A 17849-nucleotide genomic window follows, 5' to 3' on the forward strand; every position below is an offset into this window, starting at 1 on the left:
TGTAATAAACTTCTACAGCTTGCACAGCGGTAGTGACTCATGCTGCGTAAGCACTGCAAGATTCTTGTTTCTTTAGTAATATTATCTGCTGTGCAAAGCACCCAATTACAACTTCACAATTATTTACGACTTTTTTTTTAGAATGTTTAGCATTTTATTTTCTAAAACTATGGAATTTTCTTCTTCTTCTTATGAAAGTATAGTCTTCTGTTCACACTGTAAAATCTGACCTTGCTTGATAACTATTGAGGCTCCAAGGACTTCAGTGGAAGATACTACATAAGTTACCATGATGACTGTTCAATTAAGGATGGGCATTACCAGTCATTTTTGACTAATTTAAGTGCTTATTCTCCCTCTTGTTGTCAAGAACTCCCAAAGGAAATACTGTTTATTACATTTATTTGTACAATTCAATAATGGCATAATTCTACTTTGATAAATAGCATTTGGTGCACATATTTCACTTCCTAAAGAGAAGTTTCCTATGAGAAAGTAAGATGAGAAAAAAGCTGTGCTCTTGGAAGCTCTGGTGCAAAATACCATAGAAAGATTAATTGCCCTGTAAAATAGTCCTGTGAGTTGTATCTGTTAAGGCTGCTGTTACTTCAGTATTAGAAGTAAAATTGAGCTTTGTAATTTACAAGCAAATTTGTACATTGCTTGAATGACATACATACACTGGTTTTACATCCCTCACTACCTCACATTTTCCGGTAGGACGTGTTTTGGCCTGACACTGTTGAGTAGATTTATTTTGGTGGATGTGTTCTGGTCTTGAACAATAATAGAATGCAGTAATGGCAGAGACAGTTTCCTCTGAAAGGGGAGCACATCAAATCCATGAACCTGTTAGTCTGTGGCCAGACTCGTCCTAGCTTGGTACCTGATGATTCAGCAGAAAAGGGAGGTGAAAGTAAGCCATGCTGAAAACAGCTTTATGCAACCCCTGTGTGGTGAGAATCTAGCTGCTTGCACAAGAGATTGGGGTTTGATTATCACTCATGCTTGTAACTAGCAATTAAATTGGGATCCTGTGGATGTTGGTTCCTGTATCCATCAGCGTTACTCTCACCCTGGGTAGGCTGACAGCATCAAGGTATTTGTGCTGTGTGAAAATGGAAAGTATGTGCCCACATTTTTTTTTCTTCTTTAATTGTTTTTTCCTCTAGCTTGTACATAGTGTATCTTTGCTTTCACTTAGCACATAGTACATTATCACTTACGTAGATGCAGCAACCCCCTGCTTTTGAACTTCTGATCCTAAGTGGAACAGAACCCTGCTTGGAAAATGCTTGAAAAGAAAAGTGTCTCTTCCTTCTTGTGATGAGGAAGAAAGTAGTCATTTGCCAACTGAAAAAATGGGCCAAATATTTTCACTTTCTTTAGATGCTGAAAACAGCACTGCTAACCATGTATCTGTGGTGGTGGAGTTGTGCCCCCATGAACCTGAATGGAAATTGGATTTTCTTTTATTTTGACTTGGTGACATCTGCTTCTCTTATAAAGCGAATAAATAATTATTGTTTATTTTTTCAGATAAGTTCAGCTGAGCTTGATGTGAACAAGTGGTTTGGTGTGTGCTTTAGAAAATATTGGCACATGTTTACGTCTGAGATTTTTACCAGCATTCTTGTGTAAACTGAGTATACTTTGTCATTAAAACTAAATTTGCAGATGATTTCAATCTGTCACATTTAAATTCACGATAGATTTAATACTTCCATATTTTGGATCTTAAATGTTCATCTTGATGTCCTGCAACTAACTTCTTAGCTTATAATGGCAGCTTAGTATTTTTCTCCCACTACTTTGGCAATCTTTGATATCTTAACTTGGTTAATTTTTACTAACATACTATTAAAATACCATTGGGTTGCAAAAAAAAAAAAAAAGGCTTGAGCACCTAGTGTTGTGATATCTGAACAGAAAACCCTTCAAAATAAAACTAATGACTTTAGAAGCCATTGCCTTGAGATGGTCACAGATTTCAGAGAGAATTTGTCAGCAGGTGACAGTTTCTAAGCCCATCTTTGATGTTAATTTCTGGATAATTAAGTTGGCGCTTAAATGGGTTGCCTGAAAAGCAGTTTTTTTGAGGGACTTGCTTTTTCTGACTCATCTGTTACTTGTGCTTAAGCTATGACCACTGCTGTATAAAGGACATTTCAGCTGAAAGGAATGAACTGTGGAAGCTGTATGAGCTTCTGCAAAGGGAACTTCAAATGCTCACTTTTGGTGGAAAAACAGTCCAAACCAGGCTGGTTAGTTTATTGTCTGCATAGTGTCAATTATAACTACTAAAATTTGATGTGGAAAACAGAACATAGAGTACATTCTTGAAATGTATTATAGAGTTCAGAGAGTTTTAATGAACACAGTGACTTCAGAGATAGCTAATGCTTCTCAATTACAAACCGATTATTTTTCCTTTACATACAAAGCCATTCCACAAGAGCAGGCTAAGTTTCAGTGGCACATGGAGCCACTAAATACATGTGCTGTGCTAAGTACGCGTAATACTTTCCATTCAAAGCCTTTCAATTATTGAAATTCATAAATGTGCCTGTTGTTGATACTGTTCTTAAAGTCCCTTAAAGGCCAAAAGTGTTACCAGCTATCTCCTTTCCATGTTTTGAATGGAAGGTAAGAGCTCAGAAAGTTATTCATTTTCCATTAAGACTTGTTAATCCATAAAGTACCACCTCATTAAGGTGACAGTGAAATGAATGCCAGGAGAAGTGTGATTTTTATCATACCTTCTCCTGGTATTAAAAAATGAGCAAAGTGCATAATGTAACTATACCCAGAGAGTATGTTTGTAGTATTTTCATACCAATTACTCTTCTTGAAGAGATTGAAGGGAGCTTTTTTGGAGCAGAAACAAACAAAAAAATAGATTGTTATGCAACCACACAAGTGAGAGGAGGTGGAATGTCAGTGGTAAAACCAATATTCTATCAACTCAGTGCTGTTGTTGATCATTTAAAAAAAGAACTTGGAGAAATCAGAAATACATTTAATGTACTCCTAAGAGGGTACTAATCTGATGGATTTATCTTAGTAGGCAGGATGGTTTCCTATCTTAGCTATGTTTATTTTCATACTTGAAATAACAAAAGCACTTTGAAATAAAATACAGTTATTAAGTTTTGAATTTCTCTCATGGTGGAAAAAAGCTCTTTGTTTAATGAAGAGGACTTCATCTGATGTTAAAGATAATGCAGCCTGAGGCACATAGCAGACTTCCTGGAGTAAGATAATACCTTGTAGGGCTGGACCTGAACTGTTTCTGCCATAAGCCAGCATTTGTCTGACTCAGGCCATCTTTGATCAAGATATGAGTAAAGGACACTGTGAAGATTTTGTTTATTGTTTTTTTTTTTCTTGTCTTTTTGAAAGAGAGATGGAGAAGGTCATAGTTGTCTGTAAGGCTTTGCCTGAAGATAGAATTTCAAAGATTTTTACTTTAAGCCTATACCTTTAATTTTGATCATGAATATTTTTCTTGGCTTAGTTGTGTTTTTTTTCCTCTTCCCCCATAATACTTTACCATTAGTGAATGTCTTCTTGTTAGAATGAGATACTGTGAGTAGCTGCTTATTGCGTGTGAGGCCTAAAGGAAGTATGGGGGTGAGCTGCAGCAATTGCAAACATTACATATTTACTCTTCCCTGCCCTGCTCATGGGGTAATTCACCCAAATGACTCTATTCTTAAAAAATGCTGAGAATTTGTCTGTTTCTTCCTATGACACACTAAGTCACCGCTTTAAGCTTCTGTGTTTTTTTCTTAAATACCACAGAAGACTTGTTTCATCATGACTCACCAAATCATTGTTGCTTTGGGGCATTTTTCCTTTTTTTTTTTTTTTTTTTTTTAAATCGATATGCCTGCCTTTCTGTGGTTGCTTTTGCTTTGTTTGTTAATTATTGCCCTTCTTGAAGGGGATCTATCAGACTTGACTGCTACCCAATTAGGTGGAAATGTGGAACAGAAGATACAGAATATGCTAGTAGTGGTCCAGTCTCTGCTATAGGTTACTGTGGTTTGCTTATGATCTTACAAGGAAGCAAAAGGAAAAAGAAGAAAAAGGCTCCACGGCCCAAGTTTGTGGTGTTCCTTCACTTCCTTACCTAGAGGAGTAGATGTGGAAGTGTTTCACTGTGGGATTAAGGGAACCCAGGTGCTTACAGAAATTTCAAACTTGGTCAGTTCTAGAGTTGCAGAAAACCTTTAAGAAGGGCTTTAGTCCGAAGGACCAGCCCTTGTGTGAGCTCTCCACAGGGGTGACTTACCATGTCTTCTCTTGGACATAAGAGTAGACCCAAGAAAAGCAGTGCTGGTGGTTCACCAAATCAGTATCTTTTTCTAAGAAAGAGTATGTAATATGTAATACTTTGCAGAATCAAATTAGCATGAAACCTTAAGGAACATTTTGTTTTGTCTGGTCCAGTGCTTCCAGAACTCCTGTACTTCAAGTAAAGAATTTAAATGTTTCCTTAACGCCATTCTCATCAGATTTTCTTGCTAGCACTGTTGAAAAAGGATGTAGGATTATCTGTATAACTGGTCTGCAGCGAGATTTGTTGCTCACAGTTATGGATGAAACCCTTCTTTCCACCCCTAATTTGACCTGTGCAACCTATCTGGTACCTTTTTGAATGTCAGAGACTTGTCAGTTAGCATGCACATTATGGTATCATTGATTTATTTTAAGCTTCATTCTTAGCTATTGAGTGAAAAATTTAAGGAAACAATGTGAAGTTGGCCACAGTTTATCTTCAAGTCTTAAAATAACGCAGATACCTCAGAGAGTGGCATGATCTTTAGTGACATTTTAATTCTGTTGGCACACTTTAAAATAGCCAGCTGGGACATCACAGATAGACTTCAGTTTTGAAGCCTTGCAGTTACCATCTGAATGCCAAACTTTTGAGGAGCAAAATACTGCGTTTATATATAGATGAAACAAGCTGTAATCAGGCTGGCCTCACAACGTATGCCAGTAATTGGTAACAGCTGCATTAGAACAATGCAGCTGTTAAAACTCCTCCACGCCCCAGAATACATGTATTTGTCTGGTCCAAAGATCACTTATGGGTGTATTGGTATGCTTTTCTTCAGGATGCGGAGAATTACTTGGGATGCATTCATTTGAGGAAATCAGTCCTTGGTTATATTTTAAGGGAGTGTTAGGCATAAGCAGACTCACAGAGATTGAAAAAGTAATCCAAAGCCCTTCTCCTACAGCAAATAAATAGTATCTTGCCCTGGAGATCTTTACTTTGGTGTCTGGAAATAAGCGTCACTGTAGTGAAATTATCCAGTGGTTATGTGAGTGTTGTTCGGTATGCTGCAGCAGAACCTCCTATATATGCAAAATGCACAATATGGTTAAAGATATATACATTCTTCTATTTCACCTTGATCGGTGTTTCTTGTGTATTCTGCCTGGCTGCTTGTTAGTCAGAAGCCCAAAATGTGCCAGACCAAACCTTGAGCCAATTTGCATGGGAGTAAGTGAAAATATTGAAAGACAAGAAGCCTGGATCTGTCAAGATAAGCTGTCTGTGTCCATGTGTGCCCTTTTCTGTGGAACTGATAATCTGAGCTCTACAAAGTATTTATTAGAAATATATGGATATTGTTGGGTTTGTTTTGGGTTTGCAAATCGCTCCTCCCTGTTTTTATGCCAAACATGGCAAGTCTGATTTCTGTGGAGAGAGTCACCATATTCAATTAACTGAAAAAGCAAAATCCTTTAAGCTGTACATACCAGCAACTTAACCCAGCAACTGGACTGGATTTTGCATGGTGTGAGGCTATGAAGCACTCAAAGATCTCTTCATAGTAACTGAATCTGGGGTTGAGGGTAGACAGTCCTTACACATAATATTGCCTTCACAAAAATTGTTCATGATCATGTTTGTCTTTGCTATGTTTTACAATGGAGTTGTTCTTGGAGGAAAGCTTTAATAGCCCTCGGTTCAACTGCAAATTTTTTATTCACAGAAAGGACTATAGCAAAAATATTGATGCCTTTAACCAAGAGATACAGGGGAAGGCTGCGCCTCTGAGAAATTTCGCTCTGGAAGTTGTATGTGCTCTTTGTGAACACAGTAGAGCAGATCTCATTTTGCCTATGTAACTGATTTGCAAGCAACCTGATCACAAGCATCTCAAGACTAACATGAATATACTACCTGTACTGCTTTGGGACACTGAGCAATATTTCTCCCTCTCCCTCCCTAGTAATTCCATGTGTTAATAACAACACATCAGAAAGTCAGGGAAGCAACAGCTTTATGCAAATGTTAGGCAAAGCTTTTTTGTTGCTGCTACTTTTGATTCTCCAGTGCTGGTGTTAGTCAAACGCCCATTGAATTCAACAGCTTAATGAGACTGCCAGAAAGACAGCAGGTTTAAATAATGGCTGCTTGACCCAAGTCCAAAAGTTTTCTGATCAAAAAGTTTTGAAGCACTGTTGGTTTCCTTCCCAGAACCTGAAGTTGCCTTGGGATTTGGCAGTCATTTGGCAGCCATGCGTGAACAGTGGTGCTTCCTGTGTTCCTAGCCAAGGCTAGAGAAATGGAAAAGCTTACATTTTGGAAAATGGAAACATTTCTTAGAATGCGATCCTTCTCACCTGTGAGTTTGAATAGTATACGAGTACATTTGGGAGTGGAACTTTGTCATCTTGTCTGAGAAAATGTGAAGTTTTGTATTGTACTTCGTTCAATATCTTGATTGTGTGATATACTTAATGGTTTTTATTTCACTTCTTTTGAAAATCAACTTCATCTTGTTCCTGTTATCTGAATATTAAGAGCAGGAGAAAAATAATCTCATTGTGTTCTCTCCATTATTGGTGCCCTGCAGCTCAGAATCTGGTTTTGTACAGGCAGCTTGTCTGACCCAAAGATGCCCAAATCTAAGCTACCTTGATCTGCTCATCACTTTTTTCTTTGGTAAACAAGAATTAGTTCATTGTTTAGGTATCATAAGTGATGTTACTTGTTTCTGTTTGCACTTTTGTTTCTCAATGGCTTTTATTCATCACTGAAAATTACATTTCTCCTACCTGCAATGTTTATGTTGCTAATTTGCAGGCACTCTTTAATTATGAGTCTATGTGATGATCTGTCAAGGGACAGTTGTCTCTAAATGGATTAAAAGGAGCTTTCATGGTTTAAAAATGGGCTCTGCCCTTTATATGCTGAAAATAGTTCAAGTTGGCTGACAGAGAGGGAGAGTGCTAACAATATAGCAAGTAAATGCTTTGTTTTTTAATTTAAGATAGTAGCTTTTGTGTCTCTTTGAATGTAGGGTGTAAAAGCTATGGGAAAAAAAGGAGGGTAAATACATGAACTGATTGGTAGTGGTACATAAACTTGTTCCTAAGCATCTGTCCACAGGAAAAAATGAGACACTGTTTAAATAAAACTAGTCCCGTGCCATGCAAGATCATCTCTCAGCTGTTGAGAATCAAAATTGTAGTGCCCTGACTCATCAACAGGGCTTTCTACTTCATTCTGGTCGTATAATGAGAACAAATTGAGGATTATCCAAGGTTTGTTTGAAAGATACTGGTAATATCTTGCAAGTATGACAGCAAAAGAAAGATAATGTGGTAATGCTGGGAACAGCGGGTGTGTTTTCAGGTATATGTGCTTTTCTAAGGGTCTGAAATGGAGATAAGTACACGTTGTTGAGCAACCACAGAAAGTTTTAATAGAGAGGCATCACTTGAACCATTTAACAGAAAGATAAGTGGTAGCTGCAGTCAAGATACAAGATTTTAATAGGGAGGAAAGGTAGTTGCAGAGCTGTAGGACATAAAGAAACAAGGAAGGTGTCGTTCTCCAGATCTATTTTTAGTTCATTTGCTTTAGTTTGTTATTCACCTGCAAGGGGGGGCAAAATAATAATAATAATAACAGAAAAGAAAATAAAATATTTTTTTCCAGTGCAGCCAAACTCCTCAGGCGGTTCCCCCGCTCTCCCCTCCACCAGAGAACCACAAAACCCCATGATTTGTATGAACATTTATTGTGCCTGTCACGAGTTGCTTACTTCTGTCTTGCCATAGAACATAATTAATGATTTCAGCACTGTGAAAAAATCTCTGCAAGTTTTGTTGCTGTCAATGTTTTGCAGCAGTGATTAGTTGCTCACAAAACAGTTGATTGCCTCATATGTTTCATAAATGCTTTGAATGGTATCCCCTAAGTATTTTGAGCAGTAAGAGCTATTTTTCTAAAGCTAGGCAGTGAGAAGGGAGAGCTCTTTACTGAGCCTGAGTCAGCTGGAATTGTTCATTTTTCTCTTCTTTCCCAGTTGCTGCAATTGACAGAAGAGTTATAACCATGTGCTTTATGCACCTTTACTTAAACAGCAGGAGAGTTTCCATTATAATTAGTTCCTTGGTGTGTTGACTACAGGAGTTAAAGGGCACTAGTCATCTCAAATAGTTGATTGTTTTTGCTTAACTTTTACAGTAGACAGTTTCTAGCTGCAGACCTCTGGTTGATTCTCTTTGGCTTCACTTTCCCTTGGAGATAGGTGTGGTTAGAGCGATGGGCTGAGGCCTTCCATACCATAACATATAGATATGATACTTAAAGTTTTTCTTATAAGACTTCTTTTACATTAAACCTTTTAGTAATCTGAAGCCATGTTAGTCAGAATGGGAAACAGCTTTTCTCAACACATTAAACCTACATAACCAGTGATGATAAATATATTTAACAAATGAACAATACATGGAAGTGATAAAAGCCAAGAAAAGCAAAGATGGAGGGTAGATGCAAGGTGGAGAAATCAACTTCTGACAACTGCACACTCATTAAACTGCTCCTGAAATAAATCTACAGAGTGGTTTGTAGGGCTTCAGCTCTGCTTTCTCTGTTGCTGACACCTCCTCCTCACCCCAGGTGTGTGGTACAGAGACAGGAGAAGGGAAAATGGGTGGTGCTCCTTTTGGGGGCAGTCTGGATGTCTTGTGTGTCTTTATGGGTGATTTCTGCTGTATCTGTCTTTTCTGGACCAGCCCCAGGCTCAGTAGTACGCTGCCAAACATACAGTTACAGAAGGCTCTTTGTATATCCACATGACTGAGATGATACGCAGTTCCAAACACCACACTATCACTGATGGTAAAATAGAGATTTTAGTGCAGAGTTAAACGGACTCAAATTCAGAAGCTGTAGCATCAGGCTAGAGGAAGCATTCCAGTATGATCACTGAGTCAATAAGAAACAGGAGATGGGAGTGTAGGTTGAAGACATCTGGGAGATGTTGCTGGGGACTGTGTGAGTGATACCGCTTCCTGTGCTGGTGACACGGTAGAGGACATGGCTCCTCTTTGTTACAGTTGCCTGACATCTCAGACACTGAGCTTTCATCCTATTAACTTGTGCTTCCATAACATTTCACTCCAAGTTTGGTGCAAAGCTAATGGGTGACCTGCTTTTTAGAGAAGTATTTAACTTCTGTAGGACAGAAGTTATAATAGCTTAATGGCACTCTATGTTACCAGATTCTTCAGTTAAGAGATAAAACTTGAAATAAAAGTTCCTTACCAAACATGCACTTATTAAGAAAAAAAGATGGGGGAAAAAAAAAATTCCCAAATAATGTGATACTGGGGATTGAACAGCTGTTTGTCATGAGTTTTCTAGTTAAAAAAAAACCACAACAACATGCTATACTTTCAAGCTTATTTAAACTGCATTTTGTACATAGGAGGTAATTCAAACATTAGTCACCATAGCGTAGAAGATGCTGGAAAAAAAGAAGAAATTAGTTTGTGGTGTCAAATATCTTAAATTATAACCTAGATTTGATGACAGACTGAAGTCAGCATGAAGTCAAGCAGCTTTTTTTTTTTGTTATTATTTTTGTGGGCTTTGGAGGAAGAACAAGATCTGTGAGTTGTCTGGACCTATGCTTTTCATTAAGCTGGCTATTTTTGAGAGGTAGCTTGATGTGTTAGAATTAATATCTTAATTTCTTCTTAAGAAAACTAGAAGTCGAGGTAGAGTTGCATGAAGGGTTTGTATTCCATCTTGATATTTGCACTTACTTGTCATGCGGATAATGTTACTTGACCAGACATCTTTAGAAATGCTAAATAATAAAATTAGTTACAAGAAGAAGTAATGGATAGAAATAATCACCATTGCTGAAGGGAATGCACAAGCACGTCTTATAGAAAAGATATTATTTTTCCTATTGCTTGTGAGTAGCAAAGCAGTGGCATGAGGGATTCTTGCCACCTGAAACACAAGTCCTGGCCACCTGGCAGGACTTGGACACCCTGAGTTGTATGCATATGTAACACAAAGGCCGTAGTCAGTACTGGAGAAACTTCCTGTCTCAGTTCACATGGTATCTGCAGGTTTATAAAATTCTGCTTCTAAAAAGTATTTGTAAATCTTTGTCAGTCAGAAGGCAAGTGAGATGTATTTCACAGCATTTCTTCCATAGCTTTTAGTTTGGTTTTGGCTTTGTCTTACTAAAATAAAATATTATCTGACTGCACTTAAATTTTCTTTACAAATGTATTCGGTAGGGTTGCCACAGACCACAGGAATGAGACTATGAGCAGTGGTTGCCTTTGGGAGGTCTTGAAAACAACTAATCCTTTGTGGGCAGGAATACCAAAGCAAACGGCAATTTCTTCCTCTCCTAAAATGTCAACACTGTTTATTTTAACACATAATAATGAAATCCCAAACCTTATTTAAATTTCAAGGACCTACGTTTGACTTGGCCAACTATCAAATTAGCAGTAAAGCAAGGACATAATTTTTCTTTCTTTTACCTGACTTCATTTTATCTTCATCTGAAGTGCTGGGAGGGCACACGGTGTGCGGATATAAAGGTATTACATAGTATATGCCAGATGCAAAATGCTGACATGCACATTATATTAAATCTCCCCCTTTAAACTTAATGAAAACGGAATATGTGTTGAATGACTTATAAGCTAATGTTCCTAGGCTACGTGTAAGAAAGTACTGTTTCAGAGATGACAAATATTATCTTGACACGCTAACCTATGAAGACATAAATGCCAGTCTTCTCAACATATTCCGTTGAATATACCTCAGCAAGGAGTGTGAATGCCTTAAGCTGTAAATGGCAACTCTTTCAAAGTTGGGTTTAAAGATGCTAGCTGTTTTTATGAAAAATAAAATCACCCATCTGACTGAACAGCTCCTTTTCTGGTATTTCAGATGCAAACTTCTCTCCACAGAAACTCTTTTCAGAAGAAACACACTGGAGTTTGTGTTTTAACATTTAAGTTTGAAAGATTCTGAAAACAAGATTTACTGGATGATTTTATAGGGCAAGAGAAGAAATATGCATTTTTAATGTAAGAATTAGCTTGTAATGTCAGAATGAGACGTTAGCACTAAGACTTACTATATATGGTATCTGAGTTGTCACTATTTTTGTAAAAAGCAGATGGGCATCCAATCTTCATCCTTCTGTATTTGTTGTAATTTGACATGTTCAACTAAATGAAAACCAACATACTAAACTAGAAAAAAGAATGGCTTAGGGCAGAGAGAAAATGATAGACAGCCATCACAGGAGCCTGTTGGTGTGTTACCAGGCACTATGCCCAAAGTATAGGTTTGAAAACATTGCAGTGTTTCTTAAAGAGGAGTAAAAACATCATCTCATTTTCGCAGTCACTGCAGTGCTTTCCAGTTCTTATCTAGCTCTGTGTAATGATAATTTTGCTGCCTCTTCTTCCCCACGTATGGGGATGTACACAGGGTTGCAGTTCCTGGGCTACAAGTATTTGTCCCAGCAGAGTCTCTGAAATGCCAGCGTTCCAGCTTGTGTTACCTGGCACAGTGTGTGCAATCCTACAAGCTGTGGGAAGTGTAGTTGCATGTTATTTTACTTCCTGGCTGATGACTCAAGTTATTAACTTAAGGAAACCATTTTTGATACATTCTGAATATACTGCAACACGAAGCAAGCTTGAGAATGTTCTGTTCTTGCACTGCAGAGATGGTAAGCATTGAATTGCCTGCAATAGGGAAAGGGCTTTGCACTAAGGGAAAAAATATATTTGGATGGTTCTTTTTCTGTGCTTTAAATTACATTTGCATTTGTTTTTGTTCAGATAACCCCTAGTAAAAGTCATTACTTATTATTTATGATGCTTAGTATTTTCTGCTTGTCATTTTCTTGTTTTCATGCAGGCCAGCTAATTTATGAAAAGCAAATGCATTTAGCTTTCTGCCCTGTCAACTGCTATCTACAAATATATGAATCAAAAAACATCAACAAAACAGAACTGCAGACTACAATGGCAAAACCATTAAAAGCTGAAGTTTTCAGCAAGAGGACCTGAGCAGTGACTTCTCAGGGATATTGTATCTGCTGCCAGAAACCATATCCTGACTGTACAGCTAGGGAAAAGGAGTTCGTTTTCAAAATGAGAGGGGAAAAAAGATCTATCCTTTTTTCTTCCTTCCTATTAGAATTTTTCAGTTTAGACTAACAAATCCAATTTTGCGGATAGTCTTCCAGCCTTGACTTTATTTTACTAATTAAAGTTTTGCAACTTCTCATTGCTGTATCTGAGTCTGGAGTTTACAAGCAATCTCTTAAATTTCAGAGATTAAAAAAAAAAAAAAGGCCCAAAATGCAATGCCTGTATGAATGCAGGTACTGTGTGCAGTCACCTCCTTGAGGTTTACTTTAAAGGAGTGGATGGATCTTAATGGAATTGAGGAGGAAGACGTTGAAATGTGTCTTGGTTTACCAGATTTGCTGGCTGGGTGCTGGGGCCTCTGAAGAATTCTGTTTTGCCTTGAATTTAATTCTTGAACACCCATCAGTGAGATTACAGTGTTTATGTTGATAACTGATTTTTAGAGATGTTATACCAACTTGTACAGCTCGTGGCTTCACTTGAAGGTTTCCAGGTATTAGTTATTTTGAAAAGATTTGGTTGTATTATGTCTTCTCAATGGGTGAAATACTTGAAAGAGTGAATTAATAAAAGGAGAATTTAAAGAATGAATGGTTTTTTTGAAGGGCAAGCTATTTACAGTGATGAGCAGACTAGTTCATTTTCCTAATAAGGCTGTGCTGGAAGTTGGAATGTTGGAATCACATTAAATGTCACAAAAGTATTCATCAGAGAGGAACAGCTTGTGGGATGTTGGGAAAGTAAATTTGAACATGTTTTTCTGGTTGAAATGAACTGTTTATGCAGACTAAGTATAGCCCTTTTATTGAAAGGACAAACAATTTTGATGGAGAAGTGCATGCAAAAATGTTGTGCACTTTCATTTTCAGTATCCCAGCTGTCACTAATGGATGAACGTTGCCTGTATTTCCATTGTCCAAAATAATTTGTAAGAAGCTTAAAAATGCAGCCTGGAACTCAATCCAGCAACCATTAGTGATGGTCTTTTGTGTGCACTGTTTATAATAAGCATTTATTACTGAGCTTTTATGTCTGTTTTGTTTGTACATAACCAGAATTTTACATAAACTAATATGCTGAGTTGACAGCTTTAAATCATTCAGAAAACACCCTGCTGTTCTACTTTTCTAATGAGTATAACAAGTCAAGATTGTCATCATCAGGTATTAATGCACTCTGTTTAATCAAAATAGCACTAAATCTTACATTGCTAGTTGGAAAGCCAGGTGTTAACAGCTAAGAAAATGATCAAGAATCCGTAGTGATAATATTTCATCTTACTCTACAGATTTCTTAATGTCTGTCTTTATTTCCAAGGACAGCATTTGAGATGTAAGCCCCAGAGCAGGTAGTTTCTTAAATGTGTTGGACATGTTTTGCTGTTCAGTTTGAACTCTGCATTTCCTCGTGTGCTGTCTTGTCTTACCACAACACATTTTTCACATTCAGAGCCTGGTGGCTCAGTTTGCTGGATGAGCATTTTCTTTTTGCAGTACTGGATAAATCAAAGATTTTAGGCTGACTGCGGTCTGAATCTGACATGGCCAAGTTAAACTGTTTGAAGTATGTCTGGGACACGGATTTATGTCCTTGTTTCAAGTATGTTTGGGGGAAATAAAGTAGTGTTGTGCTGTCTGCTGTCCGACTCCGATAATAAAAGAACATTGGGAACAGTTTTATCATGACTTTATTATTTCTAATGCATTTTTTTTTTCTTTTTGGTGAATGAATTTTGAGGAATAGGAGGAGGGATTGAAATGTTGCTAAGTGCTGTGATGAATTCATTGTAAACTTGTGCTGCAAACTGGAATTTATTATTTTGTAACACAAAGAAAAGATGCATTTCTCTTATAGATCAGAACTGCAGGATTGAGCATTAGCAAGGAGAAGCTTTTCTTCTCAACTCTGAAGTATGGGAGTTGATCTGAGTAGTGAATATTTTACTACTCTTAACTGTTAGATTAGTTTAATCTGTATTTTAAAAGTTCCAAGTTTTATTAACAAATGCATACCTAAAACATAGAACAAGATGCATTTTTCCTTCTAAATATAGTCTTTAAAAAGAAAAGGCTTCCAAATGTGTTTTTTTTTTTTTGTTTTTGTTTTTTTTTATGTTGTTTTTGTTGCTGCAAATTGACAACTCTGCAATTAGGAGTGATTAATGATGCACCCTGATGATTTGGAGGGCTGGAAGTCAGTATTCTCATAGGCTGGAAACACTGTGGGAAACTGGAGAACAGACCCCTTCTTCAGAGTGGGGAAATCCCTCTCTCTGAGGATTATTGTTGATGTGGACATGATGCGTGTCAGCTGTGATGCACAAATGATGAAGGCAAAGTGCAGAAGATGATCTTCTTGTGCTCTGTAGCTGTGCTTTTTTTCCCCCACTGCTTGTTATTGTTTTATTGCTTTTTCAGTTTGTTTGCCAATGTAGCATGTGGTTTATATGCATCTCCTTTTTTTAATAATTGAGTTCCTGAACCTGAATGGCCGGAAGGCTGTTGTTGAAATTGGATGAGCTCTGAGGACTAAATGGCTTAGAGGGAAAGAGTAAACATTTTAAACAGTTATTAAAAAAGAAAAAAAAAAGGCATTTTTTTAGAGTTGAGATGCCTTCAGTTAAGCAGCCCGGGCATGCCTACTTCAAATCCACCTTATGCTATAGAGGTGTTTAATGATAATGTATTCTCTGCTGATCTCCAAATAAACAAACCTTCAGTTTTGCAAACACCTGCTTAGAAAGTTCTTAGGAAGTCAAAGTAGTGTGTTTTTTAGGCAGGATATAGTGACTCTTCTTCAGTCATTCAAGTTGCCGGCTTTTTTGAGCAGCTACCAAATATGGCCAGAAATGTTCTGAAGTGTGGCAGGAAGCCATTTTTCTACCAAAACATCAACAAAAAGCTGAAGAACATCAGCAGTAACGTTGCCAGACAAAATGTCAGTGGGTTGAACTCTTTCTTGATTTGATTGACTTTGTGAAATTGTAGAGTATTTGTGTGATTTTGCACACATGTACTTGCAAATATATATATATATATATATATATATATATATATATATATTATAATAATAAAAAAAATCAAATGAGATTCTTTTACTGTCCTATGTTGCCATTTCAGAACTTGTCATTTCTTTATCTTCATCCTTTCCGTTGCAATATTTCCTTTGCTTCCTACCACCCAGTGGTAGTTTCAATGCACTCATTGTTTGGAAGGCTTTTTTTTTTTTTTTTTTTGCTATCTGCTGTGGAGTTCAAGTGACATTAACCTTACATTTGAAGACCAAATACTGTGCCAAAGGTGGCACCCTGTATTTTTTTTAAGTCATTCAGAAGGATTGCTGTTGTTCAAAAAGGAAGCTTTCAGTTTTAAGCCTAGGTAAGGGTTATGCACTTGAGAATGCAATTTTTCTGACCAGAACGTTTGAGTTACATGACGTATTTTCTAATGAAAGGAAGGAAAAGAACAAGCAAATTTCAGCCAGTGTGTCCTTTCTGGAGATATGATGTTATGAATTTCCAGGCAAAATAGTACTTGGTGATGCACACTGGAGTTCCTAATTTTGCATCTGGATTAGTTCATCCAGTTTGTTTTTTCTTCTGCCCTGTATTTACCATATATACAACTTGAATACTTCTTCTTTTCCTTAAAAGAAATAAAATGGTGCAATTTATAAAGCTGTGGGCAGATGTGGTGAGTGAGGAGAGTGAAATATTTCAACACTGAAGCCTTTGTTTTTGTAATTGTATGTATCTTTTTTCCTCTTCCAGAGTGGCTACTGCAACAAAACCTGATCTTATTCATGTACCAAAGGTATGTTCATCATCACAACCAAGAAATGCAGCATGTAGCACTAACTGTTACCCGTCTGTTAAGTAGTATAGCGTGCTTGATTTCTACATCTTTTTTTTCTCCAAAAAGAATTGAGAAACCTGGCAAATGAGCATCCACAGAAGAGGGGAAATAAATAAATAAATAAATGTAATCTTCCACCTTTTAGAACTTTTTGAAAGATAAAGCTGAATTTTTGTCTATATCCTGAAGAGAGAAACTCCTGTTTTAATCTGCCATTACTCTAATGGCAATGGCTTTGTAGAAAGAGAGAAAAAAAAAAAGAGCAACCTTGCTCTCTTGCATCCCTGACCCTGGGATAACCACAGTTTTCTTTTCCCACATGGCTGTAGTGTGTCAGATGGTATCAGTCGTATACTTTTCCCATCTGGAAGCTATAACCTATCTTGATCTTGGATTATGTATTTGTGACCCAGCCACTCAAGTGGCACCTGGTCCAAGAATCTGAAGTAAGGACAGGAGTGGATCTGAAGTTTGGCATGAGAAACCTTTGTCCTTGTAGTCAGTGGAATGCAATTAGAATAGCCAACTTGGTCCTGAAGCACTGGCCTCTGACCAATGAAATCCAGGGCCATGGTTCCTCCCTTCAGGCCCCTATCAACAGATCAATGTATACCGTGTGTTCGTATGCACGCACATGCTCCTAGCTTATGAGGAATGTGCGTATCTCAAACTGGGTTTGGAGGTGGAATGTGGATTTTTAAAAACACTAATATTTTCCACATGAATTTTCCATTGGGTTTTGCAGTGGAGTGCTTAAGTTTGTCTTGAATTTGATTTGTGTAGTGTCTGTTTTGGATGCAGTAGGAAAAGTTAGCATTGTGGTCTTTGACCATGGTCTCAGACCATTCCCTTTCGTAAATGCATGGCTTTTTCCACAGATTCCTTGACTGCACTCTCACTTGCTTCTGTGATGCTCATACCTCTTCTTTGCCTCATGCTAGGCAGGTTATCTCCCTCAGCAGCACTGAAAATACCTGCTGAGGAATGTGCATGTGGTTGGTGTGGTTTTGTGTGTTTCTTTTTTTTTTTTTTTTTTTTTCTCTTGCATAGGGAGAACCTAAAGAAGTAGTTAAGCCTGTGCCCGTTGCCTCTGCTGCTGCACCCAAAGTCACTGCCATGGCCAGTGTAGCTTACAATAAGACCCCGAGGCCATTTGGAGTTGTGGCCTCCACAAAAGTCACCTCCATCCCATCACCGTCCTCTGCCTTCACCCCAGCCCAGGCGGCACCCATGCTCCCCACCCCGGCCCCATTTGCTGCACCAGGACTGCATGTTAATGCCAAGCCTAATGCTAATGGGCGGCTGCCCACGCCGAGCACTGCTAAACCTGCCGTTAATGTCCCACGGCAGCCTGGCACGCACAATGCCGCCCCGGGCGGCCATGTCGGCGACGGCACCCAGGAGCTAGCGGAGGGGCTGCGACGAGGATTCAGAGAGAACCAGGGTGACAATAAACAGCAAAATGGGTAGGTGGGATTTTTTTTTGCTGTGAGGGTCTCTTCCTCACAGGAAAAAAGCTGGGCTTGTTCAAGT

The 17849-nt window shown here is 38.0% G+C and overlaps 1 protein-coding gene across 16 annotated transcripts in view; it reads left to right on the forward strand.

The window, feature by feature from the left end:
• LOC107313615 (PDZ and LIM domain protein 5) overlaps positions 1-17849 on the forward strand; it is a 111356-nt gene that overhangs the window by 42823 nt on the left and 50684 nt on the right. For 8 of the 16 annotated variants that reach the window (XM_032444027.1, XM_032444035.1, XM_032444030.1 and 5 more), the window contains exons 4-5: positions 16232-16274; positions 17367-17782. In XM_032444027.1, coding sequence (XP_032299918.1) covers positions 16232-16274; positions 17367-17782 — 459 coding nt within the window. The remainder of the gene's footprint in view (positions 1-16231; positions 16275-17366; positions 17783-17849) is intronic. The other 8 variants (XM_015862004.1, XM_015862010.1, XM_015862009.1 and 5 more) reach the window with 2 other exon arrangements.

The sequence above is a fragment of the Coturnix japonica genome, chromosome 4, assembly GCF_001577835.2.
Source record: "Coturnix japonica isolate 7356 chromosome 4, Coturnix japonica 2.1, whole genome shotgun sequence".
In the NCBI taxonomy this organism is placed as follows: Eukaryota; Metazoa; Chordata; class Aves; order Galliformes; family Phasianidae; genus Coturnix; species Coturnix japonica.